This window comes from Acyrthosiphon pisum, chromosome A2, assembly GCF_005508785.2.
Source record: "Acyrthosiphon pisum isolate AL4f chromosome A2, pea_aphid_22Mar2018_4r6ur, whole genome shotgun sequence".
Classification (NCBI taxonomy): domain Eukaryota; kingdom Metazoa; phylum Arthropoda; class Insecta; order Hemiptera; family Aphididae; genus Acyrthosiphon; species Acyrthosiphon pisum.
The window spans coordinates 33,549,646-33,573,310 of NC_042495.1; the positions used below are offsets into that span (position 1 = coordinate 33,549,646).

A 23,665-nucleotide genomic window follows, 5' to 3' on the forward strand; every position below is an offset into this window, starting at 1 on the left:
CGCGACGACGACGACGATACGGCGGCGGCGAAGAAGATACCGACGACGGCGGCGCGGCTGCGGTGGGAAAGACGGGGTAGTGGTTACCCGTGGTAGGGGGAAAGCCGGTTTCGCTGGTGGGGAGTGACGACGCCGCCGTAATACACGTAGCAGTAGACACACACACACACACACACACACACACACACACACACACACACACCGCTCACACACCACACACACATGCAGCGCGCACACACGCACCGAAATACCTGGTTCACCTGGCCGTATCACCTGGCTCCCCACCGCCGTCGCCGCTGCCGCGGACCGTCCTCCGTTACCGCCCCGCGGCCCGCTCCCGCCGTAATCGCGTTTGTAATACCTGTAGTATTTTTTCCTACTCTCGCCGCGGCCGTTTCACACAACGCAACAGAGAACCGCCGCCGCCACTCGACAGCATTCGGTCTCCGGTGTGCGAGCACGTTCGGTCACAAATAAAATACACATACACGATCGTGTCGACGAAAATCTGAACTCACGATATCATATCATGTCATTATTGTTATAAATAAGACTTACGTGTACTGAGTGTGTGTCCTTTTAATAATATAATTTAGTGTAGGTAAATAATAGTATATTATTATTATTCATTACGCACAAGTCTTTGACGTTCCTCGCGCGCCCTTCCGCCGGATCGTAAATCGGGATTCCGGATATACGTACGTATTTCGAAAGTTCGGTTCGGTCTCTACAATTTTACCCGTCGCGTGTGCGTGCCAACCCCCCCGTCGCAGCCGCCGCCGGAAACACAACATTTTGTATCTTTGTGTGCGCCTCCCGAACGACCGGAATCAAATAACGGATATGAAACGGGCTGAACGGTGAGTTACTATTGTCATGATGTTTGTGTGTGTACTGTGTGTGTGTGTGTGCGCGTGTACTGTGTGTGTGTGTGTGTGTGTGTGTGTGTGTGTGTGTGTGTGTGTGTGTGTGTGTGTGTGTGTGTGTGTGTGTGCGTGTGTGGATACTATCTCCGTATACGGTACATGTGCTGATCGTCCGCAGCAACAGGTATCCTGCTTGAAGCTTTTTCCGTTCTCTCCGGGCACAGTAGCTCAATATTTTCGTTTTTACTTTTTTCCTATAATCTCAATAGATTACGATAAAACCGTAGGTATCAGTGTTAGTGCGTTCGTATTAATATGATGATGCTTTATCGAAACCGATGAATTTTGTAGTCGTTACATGCAATTATTATGCCTTCCGTCGGAAAAGCTGCAATACCGTCGGTTTACTTCTAAATTTAGATCAAACTATTATTATACATACTCGTTAATAATGTTGTTGTCGCATGATAGCAACATGTTGTTTCTATACATTGTCTCTTATCCTTTGACCGATAACATATATTTATAACCGGTCATAGGGGTTTTCGTTTGAATCGAACACCTTTTGATTAACGTGCGTGATAGTGAATTTCGAACAATTTCTAATGTTAGACTCCGTGATTTCTAATGCGTACAAAATGATATATCTTCGCTTCAATTTATTAGATTTCGCATTCGAAATGACATCGTTTATTGCACCTACCTATTATATTGTATAATATATTAAAAAGGTAACCACATAATGTTTGCTCTCCCTATCTTACATATCGTATTAGTCATTACTCACTGCTCATAGTAAAATGTGTGTACTTTATTGTTGAAAAATATTAATGAAATACGAGATAAAACAAGATTTTATTATTTAGATATATTGTTAGGAGTAACTAAGCAATCTTAAAATTTAGATTTCATGATTATATTATGATTTGAAATGGTTTCTAATAAAATTCGTTCATCCTAAGTTTAAAAAATTATTATAGAAATATTTATTTATACATAATAATATACTTTAATTAATTCGATATTCGTATGGTTAATATACCTTGATATACAAGTATACTCCTGCAAGTCGTCAGCAATCTTTATTATACATCACAGACCACACTACCACAAGTACCACAGTATATCGTCGTAAAATATGATTGTATAATAATATATTTAATTAGCTAACATTTGAGATTATTTTGCTTGATACTTAAGACTAGGTGCCTAAATAAATGTGTTTATTTTAAACTTAAATTATATTAAAATTTGTTTTCAAGTTAAAACAAAAAATAAAAACAAATTAGGTACCCAGTATATTGCATTTGGATTAAAAGACAAAAAATAATGTTTATACTTGTACTAATGGATGTTTATAATAACACTATTAGATTAGAGTACATACAAAATTAGACTTACCTAACACGAGTTTTTAAGTGGTAAATATTTATTAATTTTTGACATATTTAAATAAGTATAGGTATATTAAGCTAAAAAAAATTTGTCTGTGTTATAATACTACATACCTAAGTTTCATAAATTATCAATTTGTTTGTATTTATTTTTAATGCAATGTGTAAATTAATATGCTATGAGGAAAATTAGAAGTTATATATGGTTTAACGAACTGATAATTATATTAAAACTTTTAAAATAGTTTAGTCAATCTAGTGAACATTTTAAAAATATTGATGGCCATTAGTATAACATGTGGTTTAATCTATTAGTAAGTTATTTAAAAATGTTACGTAAAACACTTAACAGTATCAAAACAATAGAAAAACTATTATTATAACATTCGACGAACCATTCTTTGATTCATACAAATCATACGCATATAGAATTGGATTAAAAAATATATTCTCAATATAATTTTTGACCCTAAAATATGTTTAGATATTGAAATAATGAAATGTATATTATTTTCATAACTTACAATAAAGTTCTTAAATACGCAATACGAGAAAGATGAGATAATAATTAAAACAGTTTAATTTTCTACGATTTTTAAAACGTTAGTTTGAATACAATAATATGGGTAGGTACCGACACTTAATACTTTTTGTCATTTATGTGATTTTATGACACGTATTGTCCGTTTTTCACTCATCCCAATAAAATGTAATCATTTCGAAGACTTGTTTCATTTTTGATATTTTCCCATTGATGCTCTTCTACATAGCAACATCCGTGTTACCTTTCTGGACGACGTAACACGCGTATTTATTGTTCCATCCGTGGTCTGTGATGCGTGTCCAGGGAACTACGACTGCTGCAGCGGGCATTCCCATCAGCAATACCGTGAAGGAATTTGTCAACTTGTTGTTTTCATAACCCCCCCCCCCCTCTACCCGTCCCTCGCCCAATTGAATATATGATAAACTTTGTGGCCAAGGACAATCGATAGAAATCCGAAATTCTTGATATATATATTTATCTCGAAAACGGTAACGTTAATTAATATTCCATAATAAACCATAATACCTTTTGAAACACATATTATGTTGTGTTGATTATGTAACGCCCGTGTTTGGCTTCATCCTTTTTTTTTTGTCTAGAACACATCAAATACGCACCTATAATATAAAACACATAGTCATTTAAATTGTGTTTCACCTCCCCATTGTGTGCGGCAACATATTAGTATATACAATCGCCGATCAATAAGCAGTCGTCCCTAAATAATGTTCTATTCAAATAATATTTAGGTAGGTGATATCTATCATACAGTTTTGTTTTTCATTAACGATTTCGACTTGAGTTTTTTTTTATAATATGCTTTGATTATCTATCATTTTTCAAACTTGTATCAAACGCCAGGGATAGAAAAAAAGACAAGTTCTGACATGTTTAACTGGTTTACTTATACTGATTTTTATGATAGCTGGACTTAATTTTTAATCATATTCATTTCAATAGTTCTACGAACACGAATGTAGTTTACAATATTATTTAATTAGGTTTGGATTTTAAGTTTTGTATTTATAACGTTAATACTAGTAATTAGCTGGCAGTATATTTAATCATTTATATACATATAAAAATGTTATTTTGTTCATTTTTTTTTTTTGTAAATAGTTTAATAACCTTGTGATAACAGATTGGATTCAGTTAGGTAAAATGAAAATTGAATTTATATAATATTGCACAAATTCTTTAAAATAAAAAAGAAATGAATCATATTTTCACAGAAGAAAATAATAATACATTTTAGTAGGCAATGTAAATTGTTAGAAAAACATAGTATTCTGTAGTAGTATTATTTGTGTCACGCACGAAATAATAAGATTTGTGATACTGATATAAAATATCAAATTGCTAGATGCGCATGCGTGATATAATTCATATTTTATTTGTTGTGCACCATATATATTATTATGATCGTGTATGGACCAAGTCGGATACATCTATTAAATAATTTGTCAATAGTATAATTTTATAAAAATTATCCAGATATTCAACTAATCAAGGCCAAAAGCTGCTTACCATAACAGATGTTTATCAATTAAATACTATCAGTGCAGTATCTACCGTGCGTACTGGCATAGCGGCATCGTTCACTTTTTGTTTTATTGTCAGGACACAGTTTAAAATTATCCACCCACTCGTAAAGTCATAACAATGTATCATATGCTAACAAAATATATAATTTAATGTTTCAAAAAACCTACTCACCTATTAAACTATACAAGCAAAATATTATAATATATTCCATTCAACAATTCTTATGTGATGCCAGTGAATGTGATCTGAATTATATTTTCTGACGTTTGTAGAAAATTCAAAGTTTTTTAATCAAAGACTTTATCATAATAATAATTTATAGTACATAAGTTTACCTACGCTTTTATAATATAATACATATACTTAAAGAGAGCATTGTCCTACAATGCTGCATTTATCAAAATCGTTTTCAAAATAAATGATTAAATAGGTAGACCTATTACATTTTATACTGGAAAATGTGTAATTGGAAATCCTAATTTTATCAAATAAACTTAACCTTTAAATAACTGCAGTAGGTACTTTTCTGTGTAACCGTTGCTCTATCAACCGTATCGTGAGTATATAGACTATTAGGTACATTATTTTGTCTCTATTGCTTGTACAATTTTTTTTTTTTGGTATTATTGTTCTCCTCAATTTGCATCTGTTCAGGTTCTGAATGGCTCGCCGCACGTTTTTAATCGGTTCATCGGTCGCTGAACGGTTTTCCCGAGCACGGAGGACTGTCGCGGCCACCGGTAACCGAATCGTTGCTGGTGAAAGCCTACCTACGCGGTCTCATTATTTCGACGATATATTTTGACGTTTCCGTTTTGTATTACAAAAGGTGTATACAAATTTATTTTTAGCGACTACCCTTTGTAAAGAAAAACCACATCTCATTAAAAATTAAAAATATTTCATATGACGTACGATACCTATTATAGATACTGTATTGAGAAACTTTTTGGTTTTTCTATTTTCACCGACTTGCTAAATACTAAAATACCTAACTAATCATGGTCACAATTAATTACATATTTTAATGCGACTTACCATTTGTAACAATCTGTGTTTCATTTTAAACACCGATAGTTAATAATCGATCACGCAATATCTTTGTACCTATGGTTTAGTACATTATTTAGTTGGTAAACTATTTTTTATTATTACATTTTAATTATACATGGACGTCATTTAGTGTACTTAATACGCAATATCAATAAATGTTGGGTTAGGGAAATCAACATGTTACCTACATACTAAAGGCGTAACATTTAATATTTCTAAACATTTTTCCTTAAACAATTTTCTATTTCTTGATATAACTTTAGAAATTTTATTTTAAAATATCATGTTTTTTAAGATGCAGTATTGGAACTAACCAATGTTTATGATACATATAGTCATAAATAATAAAATAATATGTATAGTGTATTATAATATTATAGTTATTAAATAAAAATTTTAAAAAATTGATTATATGGTATACTTACAATATTATACGAAATGTGTATAATACCATGGTAAATAATTTGCACGTACTTAGAAATCCATTAATTTAAGTAATTTGCAGTTCGTTTATTTAAACTAGGAATACCTATACGGCTATACTATAAAATGTTCTATTTGTAATAAATTGAGTGTGGGGACTTCATTATGCTCAATGCATTATAATACCTAGGTAGGTACGTTCAATTTGTTATTCTATTTTGAACACATCAAGGCCATAAATATTATATTCATTAAAAAATATATCTGGGGAAATATTGTTAGGTGTATAAATGTATAATAGGTAACATAATAATCCTATTATAAAAGTATCTGCTTTACGCGTAAGATTTAAAAAAATATATTATTTATATTATTGTACCTAATTAATATTAGTTTGTATATTTAGTACACGCATGTGCTATATATATGTATACCTATTTTATTTTTAATCTAAAATATATAAATTAAATACTAAACAGATTATACTAATTAATAGGATTGTACCTATAGGTAACAATTTGATTTTATTAAAAAAAAATGTTTGTCTCATACACGTAATTGATGATTAGATACAATGGAAGTACTTATTATTGTGTGTTCAGTGTTTATATACATCCTTGAACTTGATAAACACTTCGTAGTATTATTTTAATTTAGTTTAAAATCTGTTATTAAAAATTTTAAAGTACAAAATAAGTTGTTTTTATTACTATTATTTTGTACACAAATTTTTATAATTTTCTTTAATAATATTTTTTCATATTTTTGAATGTTTTTTTTAGTAATATAGTGCGTTGTGAATACAATAATACAGGACGTTTTCAGTATCAATAACATTGTATATGCTTGTAAAGAGAATTACTTTTTGTGGTTTAATATGTTATTTGGCTTCCCATATATAAGTTGGAATGTCTCGATCGTTATATTGAATAACTCCGCTTGCGTAAAATAACGTTTTCAACCCTTTCATTTTCATTTATGTGTATTGAAAATGTGTAAAGATATATGGAATTATTTAAATTCGTAATTTCACTTGTTTATACGTTGTTCTACGAAAATGTCTTAATTTCTACGGATTTAATAGGTTATTGTAGAGGTTTCAATTGGCTTAGGTGTGGTTTTGGCATAGTATTATTATAAATGTTAATTATTATAACATACGATTTGGCAGTCAAAATGTTCATCATAGTACATTGTACGTCAATAAAAAGATACATTGTACGTATATCAATAGACTTCAGTTCATCGATTTGTTGAACGTTTGTTAAGCCTCGGGGTGTGACACTTTAAAAAAAAATATTTTGTTGGACTTTTGTAAAATCAAATTATTGTCATTATAAAACAATACAAAATCTAGTACCTATACACCTTAGCATTTTGTGTTTTGAGTCATTATTTTGTCTGGATGTAATGCTTCCGATTTTTATTAATAAAAAGTGTTTCCATAAAAACGATAATACATAATTTTCTAAAGTACATTATACTCGTAAAAATTGATATCGTGTTGATAATATAATACGAACCTCGTGTTGAAAACATAATGTAGTACTCGTAGTCTGCGAATAGAAGAGGACGGCCATGGATGTAAATTGCGTCACATGTAAATTTTCTTAAATTACAGGAGACTAGTCTAGTAAACACTGTCAAGGCCATGAAAATTTTTACAAGAATAGACGATGTTTTACGCTATTACATTAGCAATCAATTAAATATTTTTACGAATTATGTATTTTTATTCGTCCTTAAAAAGAATGTGATGCGTTTCAAAAAGATAACCACATAATTATACTATTAAAATAAATAGTTATAAATAGATAGCTATGATGAATGTTGTTTTTTAGTATTAATTGAATAATTTGAAATACATTTGTTATATTATGAATAATCAGAATAGGATAAAAAAAAATAGTAAATTAATAAGTAAATGCTTAAAAATACATATTAAAAATTATCTGCCAAAAAACTAGGCTTTGTAAAGATAATTTGAAAATTATAAATACCTATACATTATATTAATATTATATAATTACTTGTATTGTAAAATACATAATATATTTGTGTGAACTTTTCGTTCATTTAAAAACTATATTGGATAATATAAAATTTTACTTAACAGCTGTTTAATTTTTTTTAGAAAGTAGAAATAAGCATTATGAGTTGTGAGTACCTTAAACGGCTTAAACTAGTGTTTATTATTATTTTAATTGCAATGCAAGAAAGTTATTTTTAGCTTTGTTATTAAATATTGTATGTTTGTTTATATAGGTAATGGGGAATGTCCGACATCAAATCGACGGTCTGTGATACTCGACCGGTGGTGGAGGTGGTGGAGGAGGGGGGCCTCCAGAATCAACTGCAAGACGTTTGCAAAAGCATTAAAGTCACTAACATGAGAGCAGCCACACCGTACCTATGTGCGCTGTACGTGGCCACGGCCGGCCACCAAGGAAACCTTCTTGGATCTGATGAACAGGAGATCGTCCTGCTCATTTACGTAGTCGTCGACATGACAACAAACACCGTAAGTGCTATAATAATATGAGTAACAATAGTTAGTATAAGTTAGACATAACTCGGTCGAGCGTATAGTAGTGAATTCGTGCTATTATTTCGGTGTATATTTTTAGAACGTCCTTGTCCACCTGTGTCCGTTGCGGTACCTACACATATAATTTCAGTGCCAACTTATACGTGCGTTTTTCGTTTTTTTAACTCTCTCTTTGATTTTAATTTTCCTCAATACGGCCTCAGTATAATTACCTTTATTACGTTTGCAATTCACCATATCATTAGGACGAAGACGATAATACGAGTAGATACACGCCATGTTGTATCTGCTGTGTCTTGTTCATTTCATAACCGGTTCCGTTCCGATGGAAAAAAATCAGCTAGCACATCATCGTCATAGCTCACCGAGAGAATTGTACTTTTGTGCTCGTTTTGGCGTGCGGAGTGCACACAGGGGGGGTTTTCCCTAAGCAAAATTGCGGGTGGTCTACAAAGAAATAATATGATTTGGACGATCCGGGACATCCCATTGTTGTAGTACATTTCACACTATTATCATTTAAACAAAGTGTAGGATATGATAAAATTGTACATCATAATATTGTTCTGTATATTATATTCGTAGTTATACCTACCACTTTCGCCATTATAAAAAAAAAATATTTATTTTATCTCAACATTTCTTAATAACTTTACGAAAATGATAATATACCCATTAACAAGTAACGTGCTCCTATCTATATGTTTATGACACGGGTTGACACTTTATTGAAAGGCTTTTGATTTTATGGCACAATAAATATTGTAAGAGAATGGTTTTATTACTATTACCTATCGCACAATACCTACTGTTTAACCCCTGTCCCTTTCCTATACAATAATAAACGTGAGTGTAGTTGTGGTTGCCTCCGAATTCTACCGCCCTCGTCCATGAATGACCTGTCATTTTCTCACGACTTCGGTGATCTACGGACCCTATATTTTTTGAATGATGTTTACCTTCACAGTTTTTAATACAATACCGAAACACGTGTGTGACTTCACCTTTATTGTATAAATAAATTTCACAAATTTATCAATTAAAACATTTTAAATATTGCCACAATACATTAGTCGTATCCATAACGAATTTCGTATTACCGCATGAATCGCGAGCCGTGACAACAATAATATTTCAATTAAAAAATTTTCTCGACTACATAATAATTGTTTTTAAATATCTATTAGGATATGGACCGTATAGCCGTTTAAAGTCGACACTACTATATTATGTTGCAATGATTTTAAATAATGTGTAATATAAACCTATAACCGGATTTATTTTTATCGCTGAGGGTATTCCGGTATTCGGTCCAGCATTGGTGTAGACCAATTTCTATTTCCAAGTAGGAGGAAAAAATAAATATAATAAGTATAGGTACTTTATGTTTATCGTGGGACGATAAAAATTAGATCATGATGGAGGGAAATGAGTACCCCTTTCCACAGCCACCTTGCAGAGGACGCCACTGCATCTACAACAGTAAATTATCAATAATTAGATACAGGGTCCGCGAATTTAATTATACATATGATATATAGGCACGATTCACCCATCTACTATCTATATATAGGTTACCCATTTTAAATAATAAAAATACCCGAACAACACTCATGTTTGGTTTAAACGACATATTAATATGGATATTTAGCTTGCGAGATATTTCACGAAAAATATCATTCAACAGTTTATGTATAATAGCTATAATATATACGAAGTATTGTTTAAGTACACTTTTTATAAGACCCGCGGTAACGTGGTAACTTTAAAAATTTACTGCAAAGGCGAGTATTTTACCATACTTATTTAGATACCAGTTTCTTCGCACATTTACGGTGTTGTATAAAAAATGTAGGCATATGATTAGCCGGTTAGTTAAGTTTTTAAATATTCCGTCTGTAATTAAAAATGCAAGTACACTTTAATAAATATACATTCATTGCATTGATCGATTCATATTATTAACATGTATAATATGTGTCAACATAAAAAAAGATTTGAGTAACATTTGCACATTGTAATTTATTATAAGCAAAAGAAAATTAATATTGGTCAATATGATTGCATTTTTATTCATAGATGTAATCTTGTTAGACTAATCATCAGGTGGGTAATTATAAAGATTGCTCGTTCAACATGACTGCGTCATAACTTCGTCGCCCCAGCAACCAAATTGCACGTGATTACAGCTTTTGGTTGCAACTTTTTTCCTCCTCTGACCAGCAGTATAATAGTATAATATAGCTGCGTTATTATTTAAAAATCATATGTATTGTATTTTAAATTTAACAAGAGGATAGGTTCCATTTGTCTTTATATAAGTACTCCTTACGTTCTCAAACGTATGCGAAAATTCTGTGTATCAATATTATATTTTAATATCGTTTTGAACGTTTTCCGATATCTGCACGGGACAACATGTGCCTCGTTAACAATTAATACCATAACATTTTTGTATTTTCATGTTAAAATTGGAAACCTCGATGCGTTGAATCTTTATAAACGTCTTCACGCGTAAGTTGTCTGTTGCAACAGCAAACATAATATTTTTTTTGATTATTCACGTAAAACAATCCGTCTGAGTATTATGCTTTCGTGTTATGATTTATTTAATAATATTATTATAATGACAAAAACGTGATATGATAGTGTTTCTATTTTTTATTGTCGAATACAGTAAAACGAAATTAATTAAAATCCATTGCGGCCGAATGTGATAACGCGTAGAAATACGCGAGATTGTAAACGTTGAACCCAGCTGGCGATTAAGTGCCGCCGGGCGTTTGTGGGCGAGGGACGCGTCAAAATGGCCGAACGCCTCCGCCCGTACCCTGCGCGCGCGTCCGATTTATCCCGCCCAACTTTTCCCGCGTGCACGAAAACGGAATACGGGTGACGGCGGCGGCGCGGCGCCGGACGACGCGTATTTTTCGTATATGCGCCGAGCGACGGCCGTGCTATATTTATTATTTTTCTAAAAAATAAATGACGTTCGGCGGGTTGCCGCAACGATGACGTCGTCTTAGCGATGGGTATTAATATTTTGATGTTAATATTAAATTATGATTCTTCGATTGCGTTCAATACGCTGCCCCGAAAATTAGGGCTTTCGCGAACGAGTCGAAATAATGAGATTTAGAGGTAAAAATACACATTATAATGATCATCGTCGTCACACACGGGGGTTTCGGGTACGGTCGGGGGCAATTAGTCACGGCCGGGTATTTGCGTGTGTGTCTGCGGCGTGTGTGTGTGAGCGTGTGTGCGTGCGCACCGGTTACAGTGTGAGCCTCACAGCGCGGCGTAATGATGTGCGGTGTGCAGAGGGCCCCCCCCCCCCGGGCGGCGGCGGGGGAACGGGTTGAAAATACATAATAATAATAGTTTGTAATTTTACTTTTATAACTACATATTTTACGAAATATGATTATCATATGAATCAAAACATTCTAACTCGGAGCACACGCACATGCGGCGGACGTTATTATAATATTATATTATTAAGAGACAAAAAATATAATAGTGAACGTATAAAAAAAAGACTTAAACTATAATATCGTGGAAGTGAAAAAACAATAAATTAAAATTATTTAATATAATATTATATCGTACTTTGTGTGCACTTAATCGTCTCAAAATATTGCAGAAATAATGCGTTATAACCGGTAAAAATTCGATTTTTTAAAAAAGTCATTTTATCTGTCTAATCAGCTGAACAGCCTTGTCCCTAGCTGATGTATAGGTATTATATTACAGTGTGATTGAGATAATAATATTACGTGTGCACATTTATTTGGCCGTTTAAAACGTGTAGGTATGATGTTTGAAAACGGTTGCAATAGCTGTTCTAAATGCCTCGTGTTTGATGCAGGTACTATACTTACCTAACCTACCTTGTAATCGTAGTCGAGTTTGTGTCCTTCGTCGATTTTTATAACTGTATACTACATTGCATTGACAGAATTATTACACAGGGCCAACCCTAATATTTTGTTAAAAAAAAAAATTGTTAAAGCGTCAAATCAAATCTATACAGGTTATATGATGATTATATAATATTGATAAAAACGTCAAATAAGAAAATTGTTATAATTTCATGATTGGCTATTGATGTCTGCAGATTGACCTCCTATAGGTATACCGATAATGTTTTTCATATACGTATCAGAGTTATTATTCAAAGTTATAGCTTATAATCAATTAATCAATATATTTGTATTTTGCACTCAAATTATGTATATATTATAAGAATAGGTATATACTGTTAGTGTTTTTTCCTTATATATATAACTGGCAATTTATCTTTTAGTTGATATTCTTCTGTCTCTGATACCTATTATTCTGCTAGCTGATCTATACCTTTGTATGCTATCATTTACATCTGATAAATTATGAATTTTCATTTTTCGTTACATGGTTTTTTTAAGCATAGGGGCTAAAAAGAGCGAAGAGTATACTTTAGGTATAAAATATAGTAACTTGCAATGTCGCACAAAGAGTTCAAGGTTATACTGTGGTAGCAGTTCAAGGCCTTCTCAAACACATATGTTTCATATATACGCATCATAAGCATAACATGCGTATTTAATAATATATATAATATATAGGTACTTATATCTATATAATATACTCGCATGTGTGCTATATAACTTATAGGCGCTGATGTTATATTTTTTTGTGAATTGTAAACGGAAAATAAAACTTATTTTTGCGGAAATTAGTGTGAAATTTGACATCTGACGCGTTTTTACTTTTTTTTATTCAACAAAAATATACTTACAGAAAACTTTAAGAACATAAATAATATGATACCTCTAGTTTTTTTTGGATAACAAAAATACATTTTCGCATTGTTCGTTTTTATTATCGAATGTATTATAAGATCAATATTGTTTAAAAAAAAAAACCAACACATTGTATTTTAGTATACATCCCAAACACATAACATTTTTTTTACGTATTTTTACATATACGATCAAGTGTAAAGTAGGTATATACTTTTTAGTTGTACATTACAATCATATTATTATAAGAAGATAATAATATGTATGCAATCGACTTTGCCGAATTCAGTTTTTATGCTCTATGGGTTCGTCCTAATTCTACTAATAGTTTCTTCTCACAGATTTGATTTTATGTATTAATATATTATTATAGTTACCATAATATTATAGACTAATCAGCGAATCCATGTATTATCAGTATTGCAGCAGATGTCTATACAAAATATACGAATCTAATATATGATAATATAGTACTTATATATATTAAACGTATTATTTGTGATATTTGCAGGATAAAATTAGTTCTACTCTTTGACAGAGCATTATTTTCTTACATATTTCTCAATTTATCTATAAGGTTATTAGGCCAAAGTAAAAAGGTAAAACACATTAAAAAAATAATAAAAATGTATTTGAAAGTATCTGTAAATACTTTTTAAAAGTATTTGTATTTGTACTTAAATACATTTTTTCCAAGTATTCATATACGTATTTTAAATACTTTTGAAAATAAGTATCAGTATCTATACTTGAATACCTTTTAAAAGTATCTTTTACAACAAGACTATAGGTACAGCCCAAACACATTGTAACATTTTTTTACGTATGTAGGTTACAATCGACTTTGCAGAATTCAGTTTTTATGCATTATGGGTTCGTCCTAATTCTACTCGTAGTTTATTCTCGCAGATTTGATTTTATATATTATTATAGACTAATCTGCGAATCCACGTAGGTATTATCAGTATAGCAACAGATGTCTAATGTCTATATAGAATACGAACTATATTATAATATGGTACCTATGTATTATGATGTACCATTAAACGTATTATTTGTAATATTTGCAGAATAAAATTAGTTCTACTCTTCGATAGAGCATTATTTTCTTGCATATTTCTTGCGTTTCACAGTGTTTTGCCGCATTTCATCGCGAGCGGTTTTCGTTGTGTTCCAGTCGGGATTTAATTGCGTATTCGTGGTATACCTGGCGGTGCGCATAGCGTAATAATTGGATTCGGAACGGCGAGCACAGTGCCTTTTCTTTTTCTAATATTTTTTTTTCTATATATTTTCTACGGCGCAGCATATTATCCTCTACAATATAATACGTTAATACCGCTCCGATGTGATGATGAAGTGCGTACGGAACGCATTTTTTTCCATCATCTTCCTTTCTGTTGTGTGCTGCTTCTGTCTTCGCCGCGCCGCTGCTGCAACACATAACGGGTTTCGACCGTCCTCCTCCTCCTCCTCCTCCTCCTCCCATCATCGTATTATACTTGCCACCGTTCATAGTTTCGTACTGACATTTCATACATTGCATTATACTGCTGTAACATTATTGCAGCTAAATACATTTTATTAGCAATAATATTCGTTGTGGTTGATTTAGACTGAAACTTTGAAACGACTGCACTTCTGCAGCGCGTCGACTTGCGCAGTGATAAAAAGAAAATGCTTTTTCTATCAGCTTATCATCCGTTCGTATTAAATGATGACTTTCTTACGCATTGGTTCAGTACTTATCATATTTAATTTACTTAATATTCTGGCAAAATATTTGTAATAATAATAATATTAATATAACAGCTAAGTGCCTAGGTATAATATTACAATTTAATATTCGAATTAAATCATGAATGTCGTATTTGCAAAAGCTACAATGTAGTATTTTGATATAGGTACACCAAATTATAATGGAGTTCCAAATTATTTAATTAAAAAACACCAAACTGGTATCATGCATACTCTTCTTTATTTCCATACCTCTGTTTCCATTGTTTCCACGTGGCTGTTTATTATATAATTGCAATATATTTAAATTTATACAACTCGTTACGAATTAAAAAATGTATTTATTTATTAGTTATAAACTTGTTTTTACATTTTAGTTTATAAAGTATGTTATTGAGATATTTAAGTTTATAGAAATATCTAATTTATTACCTCAGCAATATTTAAAGTATATTAATTATCTTATTAAGTTGATGATCATTAAATACAAAATTAATATTCCTTCTCACTACAATGTATCCACTAATATGAAACTAATACAACTGCTATAGCCATTATAATAACGAGTAGGCAAGCAATATCATATTAATTTTAATAGTATTTTGACGATTCCATTCAATAGAAATTGTCACATGATTATAATGTATTTAACGTCTGAAAGAATATGGGTTTTCATTTCTTCTAATCATAATTGATTTCTTGACATTTATATGATATTATATACGAATCCCAATATATTATAACATTTTCTTATGGACATTTGAATAACAATAAAATCTAAAGTTAAAGTAATTATATTACAGTAGTACAAAAATAAATTATTATTCACATACATATTTTAATCAAATAAAATATGTCTTGTCAACTATATTATGTTATAAAAATAATTAAAAAATATAACACAGTATTGGTATTCTTTTATATTATAATTAAGATGTTTTTAATCACTAAAATTTATAATAAAGTATATACGCGTGTTATTGAGTTTTGTACAAAAGAAAAATCAACTGCAACCTTCGTTTCAAAGTTCGTTACTTCAATCAAATAATATTTGTAAAAATATCAACTGAATTACACTTAAAAATTATTTTTGTCCAAATGCATTATAGCAATATATTGTACTTGTACTGTTTTCCTTTTTTTTTAAAATACCATACAGCATTATCAGTCAGAAAAGAATTGATAAAAAATAATATTTAAATAGTGAAATATCTAGTGACACCTATCACTTTTAAAATGAGCCAATTATTATGATAGTATTTAATTTGAAGGGGGAGCAACACAATGTTTATATTAAATATTTATTAGCCTACCATGACCGACCATTGCTGAAATACGTATGTTATGTACTTTTCTTGTCTGTCCGGTTTAGTTTTACACGTTCAAGATGTCCAAGACGAAACCTTGGTCCCCTTCGGACTGGTTTAAGTTCGATAAAAAAACAACTGCATCGTTTCAAGTTGTAAAACATGTTTTATTGCAATTCAACATTTTTTGAAAATACGAATACAAAATTACAGTTTCAGTTTTGTACATTGTATATTTGTGTAGGTAGAAATTATTAATTTATGTCTGTTATAACTTATTAAAATAACAAAAATTTTACACATTTTTGTTCCAATATTTTCCATGCAACCATATATTTTGACGTATTAAATTAAATTGGCTAAATTAAATAAATAAAAAAAAAATCGGAATACCAATCGAAGGTCGGCGTTGCGCGTTTACACATCACAAGGGGTTCTCGCACATCGAATGACCACAAACCGTGACTGAGCCTCCGGTATAGTGGTTAGATAGAAGGGGTAAAGGAACACTGTTGCATTCACGGTTTGATGTCCCCTTCTCCGTTTTTCCACTATATTGTATTATCTATGTTTTTTTATTCGTATTTTATTTTTATTTTTATTTTAATCTATTTTTTATATACGCAAAGCGAAAACGTTGTTCCTTGCCGACTTCTTCTTTTGTGTGTTGTCAAGGGAACCGACCACACGTCGACGGGTGCGGTGGTGGAACAAAAGTGTTTCCGGAAATTCCCATAGAGCATAAGAATACAGAAGTAAAGTGTGTGCACGACCGACGGAGGCAGAAGAAAAGAAGTTACCACCAGCCTGACCCCCCTCACCCCTGCTTCATAGTGATATAAATAGAACATGATCTTTTTGATTTACCATACCTGTTTATTGTTGTGAAGATATTCTGTAATCTGTACAACTGACGGTAGTATCTATTTTTCAATCATATTATTGGTATTTGGTGCAGTGTATGTCATTTAGGAACAACGGATATCATCGTACGACAACTGTTATCGTGTAGGTACATCCGGTTTAATGCTCGCAAACTAATATAATTGTATATTGTTGTTGTTGTTGTTGTAGTCTGTATTCGAGTAGACGATCTTAAGCGATTGCATATTATCGATTACGTGTTATTTAAAAATAAACATTGATTTTTAAAAAATGTATATTTACATAAAAAAATATTACCTAGTTAAATAATTTAAATATTTTTAAATATTTTATACAAGACTGGGCATTAACGAGTAATAAAGTTAAACTTGTTAAATACCTTATTTTATTTTAACTTTTTAACTTCACTATGGTTAATTTTGGTTTTTCATTAACTTAACTGTTAACTTACTAATTTTTTTTTTTAATTAACGAATTCATTTTTTATTTTAAGTAGTAAGTTAAGTTAATTAATTTTGTTTATAATTTTATTATATTTCACTATTTCAGTCTATTTCGTTTTCATCTCAATAAATAACTTAATAAAAAGTTAACAAAAAGTGTGTATTAACTTTTAACTTAACTGAGTTAAAAAAAAATCATTAACTTTCCCAGCCTTGCATTTATATGATGTTATGATTTCTTTTTTAATAATGTACCTAATTGAGTATAATTTTTACTATAACCCTAGAATGAAGAACCCGTTTACCGTCCCCGTACAGTTGCACCTCCTTATTATTATTGCATAAAGAGAAATTTTATTTATATGTTTTCTTCTGACTTATTAGTTTGTTATGAAAAGTAAATTTCATTATACTTATATTTTAGTGAGCTATATCTCAGTAAAACATCGGGTACATTGTATTATTTATTGTGTTCTGTGTCATATATTATTATTATGTGTACCATTGTACCAAACTTAATGGTACGCACATTGATTGTACGTATATAATAAATATATTTTTTATATCATATTATTCCTATATATATCATCTATACAAAAATAAACGCATTATAAGTTGCAAGGCCGTAATTGAAAACAAATTCCTGGGAGGTGGACCAGCATTTTTTTAATATACATACGTACTGGACATTCATAGGTTTTACGTTCAAAATATAAAACTCTATTACCTATCGTTATTATTGTTCTGATGAAAGTATAACATTATTTTTAATACAATAGCCAATAAACAATATTCACTGCTAAAATTTTTCTACTTTAAAAAAATTCAGTGGGGTCTGGTCCCCCTCCCCAGTTACAGCTTTGTTGTACCTACCTATATTATTTATGTATGAATAATTAAACCTTAAATATTACAAAAACATTAGTTATGTACGCATTTTAAAACAATTTTAAATAATAAATCAAAAAATGGTTTGAAGTAAATTTATCACGTGAGTGGTACAGTCAATCTTCATAATACAAAATAGTTATAGATGGTTAAAAAACGAAGATTAATATTTATTTATTTATTTATTTATTTATTTATATTAACATAATTATTAAATCACTGCTGCATTTTAAACTGAAAGTCGAGATTTGTTATGGACAATTTGATATCATGCCTAGGGGGGCATATTGATAAACTTTAGACGATTAAGGGAATAAATAAAGTTGATAAAAAATGTTTTTGGATTTATAATTTCGGATTTAAATTTCTTTGAAACTTCTATAGGTACTAATTAATTTGTTTACATCCTGAACACAAATATTGCACATGGTTCTGTATAGGTAATTATAATTATAATTTTTTATATAACAATTCGCATTGAGTGGATTTTTATACCACATATATAGTAGATATAGTACATCTATGTCTTCTATAGGCTATATAGTTGACATAATAATTTACCAACTGTATTTTACTACACTCTAATAATTTAATTGTGTAGTATATTTTATGTCAACTGGGTCAGAGTTCCTGTATAATATTATAGTCCTTTTAAATGTAGAATTCGTAATATAAGTCATTCGAGGTATCTTATAATTGGGGCTGGAAAATGCCCTAAAATTAAAAAACATTTTACTTACATAATCCACTAAAATATGAAGAAAATATTAGGTGTACAAAACATTTAAAATTCTATATGTATCACACATAGAAAAATGTATTTTCATATGATAGATTTGACGATGCTGAATTCAGTGATCATAAAAATATAGCTAGGTGGCTGTTAGGTTATATATTTCCGGTTGACCGATATCGATTTTATTAGTTGGAATTATTCAAAAGCAAGATATTAGATCACTATTAATTAACATTTTGTTTGCGTTGATAGAATAAATTATATTATGATACCTATATATAATTCCATTAAAACTTTGGAACAACGTTTTTAAATTAAAATATACGCATACAATGCCCTAATAATCATAAAAATTAAGAAATTATATAAATCCAAAATTAGATTTGGTAGGTACTTCCATCCATTCAATAAGACATGGAGATAGATATTTGTACCAAAACGAGCACATTACCATATGACAACGAGAAAATGCAAAGGACATTAAAAACCTATAACCCTACTTATAATACATTAGACAGTATATAGTCATTAGTCAGTACTTTACAATTATTATGTACACATTAAGAACTGAATAAAGTCAACCAAAAAATACATTAAAAATATAAAGCACATTTTCTAAGATGTATGACGAAGGCTATAGATGTGTGTATTCAACATTAATATTTTAAAATAACTCGAGGAGATCCCTATATATGCAGTAGCTGTGGTTATATTTATATTGTCGGAGGACGAGTCAAGGATAACTAGTGCGTCGTGTTTACAGAATTACGTTATTGGACAATGATGGAGCTTAGGTTGTGTGAGAGAGAGAGCGTAGTTAAATTTTGTATGCACAATATCATTGCTAGGGCTAGGATTTTGTAGCATGTGTAGTACTACAGGACATAGCTAATCAAAAACAAAATTCGATTCATTCATCACAGAGTTCAAATATGCAATTTTGATTTTGCTTTTTTTGCATTTTCTAATGTTATTCGTAAATAAATGCTTTTTGGTACTTTTTTGTCAGTTTATTAGCTTTTTAATTAGTTTTTGTTAATTATACTCATATAGTCATATTTAACATTTTTAGAACATTTACGTACATATTTATCCTAATTATTATTTATTAATTTATTTTAATTGTATTATTATATATACTTATTTCGTGATTTAGTAGTGAAATATTATCGCCTTATCTGAAAATAGATTCTTAGATTTTGTCAAAGTGATTACCGAGTGGGGAGTAGTGATTACGTAATACGTTGACATTTATCGATATTTAATAAAACAGTTATTAATTTATTTTTTTCAATATTTATAAATTGTGCTTAGTTGCTCTAAGAATTACTTAGTGTGAACATATAAAAATGTGTTAAATAAATTGTTTTTTGATATTAAAAATATTTTTCAGCTAAACTTAAAATGTTCAAGTCTTTTTTAGTTGCATTTTCTTGGTTAAAATGCTTTTTTTTGTAGCATTTTTGGCAATTTTTTAATTCCTTTGTTGTAGGTTTTTAGTGCTTTATTTTCCTAGCCCTAATCATTATCCATCTTTTTTTTTTGCTCAACCACATGTATCAAATAAGAATAGATTTTGTTTTCCTTTTTAGCTTTTCGTAAGTTGTGCACTTGTGCGGCTGTACACATAACCGTTTGATGAATGATCAAATTAAATACAATATGATTATGGCAGTTCATATCATAATTAAGACATTCGCCTAAGACGTTATATTGAGTGACTGTGCACAATTAAATGGAAGGAAATAAAACCTATGTTTATTTGGTGTATGATAATCATCGAATCACATTTAACCCACTAGCATCATTATACTTGCTTAGTTATTAGTTATCCTTATAATCACCATATTGGCCGACGGCTGGTGATAATATACAGTCCACTAATTGTGATTTCAATAATACATTTATTATGCAGGGTATATAAAAAAAAAACAACTAATAACTTTGTTGCAAATTTAAAATTGAATGAATATGTATGTGTGTTATACAAAATAGGCTGCATTGAATACAATCGGCAAATGCATGCAAATTATAGTACGATATCCGGGATCAACTTGCATTATAATTTATTCGTGACAATAATAATTATTACAAAAAATATAAATAGTTATTAGTTATTAGTTACCTATATAATATTATGATAGTGAATGTAATGAAATGTTTTTATACAAAATGAAGACATGTCGTGGTTTTACTTTTTTGAATGACAGCATATTAAGTACTTCTAATCTCGTATTCCAAAGCAGAATATTTCTCTAAAAATTTTTTTGCGTTTAAAAGTCGAATTTCTAACGAGTTATTGATTAGTTTTAGTTTATAATTATTAAAAGCTTCGATGAGCGAAGTGATACAGACATATTCCGAAAATGTGTTCATTACTACTTCGCTCATCTAAACTTTATCGTATTTTTATTATATTAAATATTCAGGTTCGTAATAGTTAATAAGGAATTTAAAATATGTGCTGGCTGTCTTTTAAAAAGTAGTAAAATCTTAAAAAATTATAAAAAATTTCGTTTTGTAATAACAACAAATAATGAAAAAAAATATTTCTAAAAAAGGTATAGGTACATAATGGTAATACTTTTCAATAAAATAAATATATATAAGTTCATTTAAAAGGTATATTACATTTTATAATAATTATAAAGTCCTTTGTAATGTTCGTAGTAAATAATTTCGGTTATGTAAGTTAACATAAGGTTATTCATTTTTATCTGCAGCAACAATTTAATCTGAACTTATAATTTTTTTTAAACTATAATAATAAGTAATGTTATTATTATTATCATTGTTGTGTTGTATACTTACATAACTCTTAGCTTATACAATATATTTTATAATATACATGAGGTATACACTGCTTAATATATTTAAGGAAATAGACCATAATATGCAATTCCAACACTAGGTACGTTTTACGTTTAATATAAATGTATATTATAATATAGAATAAATACGTAGGCATTATTGGGATTGTTTTGTATCGTCTGTAACTCAGAAAATATACCGTATCTTTCCCCGAGGGAAATAGAAGTTTGGAGGAGAAAGGACTTGCCAGTTTAAATCTCATGAAGACAGGGACGTGTGTAAGAAACCGGTCCTAGTTTTCGAGGGGTTCTCAAAGTCTATAAAGAACGGGGTTGTAAAATGTACACAAAACAACAGATGGGAATTGACTCTGTCGATTCATGTTGATTTCCGGGATAGGTAGGACGAAAATCTTTTTTATAATTAAGTTGTCCAAAAACGAATTGATTTTATTAAATAGTGAACCATTATAACACAGGTACCTACCTATAATTTTCTGTCTGTTGATATTTATTAATAATTACCTATTAAGTAGGTAGGTACTTATAATATATATTGATATTTTAGTAAAATATACATTTTAATCAACCATAAATTGTATAAACAAATTAAATATCAGAAAATTTTCTGTGACAGCCAATGACCATTATATTATAGTACACATCTTAAATATGAAACAGGAATACACATTGATACACACATGAATCACTCGTGATAATCTAAAAAAATGTATTAGATAGCATTAACAATGATAATAATTTTTTAATATATTTTTGTTTATTTCGGGTTGAAAATTCAGTAAACATAAGTGAACCTATGACTATCGATATTCGATGTTATAAAACATATCTACCACATTTTTTGATATATCATGTATTACTGCATATTATTATATAATATAGGTAATACCTATATATATTTAAAACTACTGATTTAAGTATGTAGGTATGTATAGATTTATGACATAGTAATAATATGTGTATGATGTTCAAATAGTTAGTTGACAACGGAAATAAATAATAATAGTATAATTTTAGTTTTAATAAATATCCCGTTTTAAATACTGCAATTTTATAAAGCACATCACATAATTAGGTATAGTATGCCTTTTTTACTACCTACGTTAAAATTTTTTTATTATACATAATTTTTTAATTTTATAGTACACGTAATAAATATAAAACTTTCTATTCGAAATCATATTACCAATACCATATAGCAAGAACTAAACTTAACTATAATATGCAGTGACACATGAATTTTTCTATGAGCAAAATATTTAATTTTTACAAATGTTAAAACAATATTACGGTTTATTACATTAAATAAAGATTTTAATTATAATTCAGACATTAAAAATATAAAATATAATATGATCATCGTTATAAATAACATGAGAATGTTTTTACTTCTATAGACCTTGATTTGTATGTAGTAGATGTATATACTAGATATATTAACTTTCGCTAATATATATAATATACAGTTACTTATTAATATATAATAATATATAGTCATGTGGTATTACTATAATTATTAGTATCTACTATTAGTATAATACCGTAGATTAAACTAATTTTGCCAAAAATATCGCATATATTAATATAATATTATAGATAGTAATTATTATTAAAATATTATTTCATATAATATTAGGTACTATAGCGGTTTTCGACTTAAAAATCAATACTGAAGTAT

At 29.8% G+C, this 23,665-nt stretch overlaps 1 protein-coding gene across 3 annotated transcripts in view; it reads left to right on the forward strand.

Moving 5' to 3' along the window:
• Nucleotides 1–404: 404 nt before the first annotated feature.
• The window catches only part of LOC100159234 (RNA-binding protein fusilli), a 79,693-nt gene continuing 56,432 nt past the window's right edge, over nt 405–23,665 (forward strand). For 2 of the 3 annotated variants that reach the window (XM_008186769.3, XM_016806011.2), the window contains exons 1-2: nt 408–860; nt 8,094–8,349. In XM_008186769.3, coding sequence (XP_008184991.1) covers nt 8,104–8,349 — 246 coding nt within the window. In that variant the 5' untranslated portion in view covers nt 408–860; nt 8,094–8,103. Of the gene's footprint in view, nt 861–8,093; nt 8,350–23,665 lie in introns of all 3 variants that reach the window. The other variant, XM_001946820.5, reaches the window with a different exon arrangement.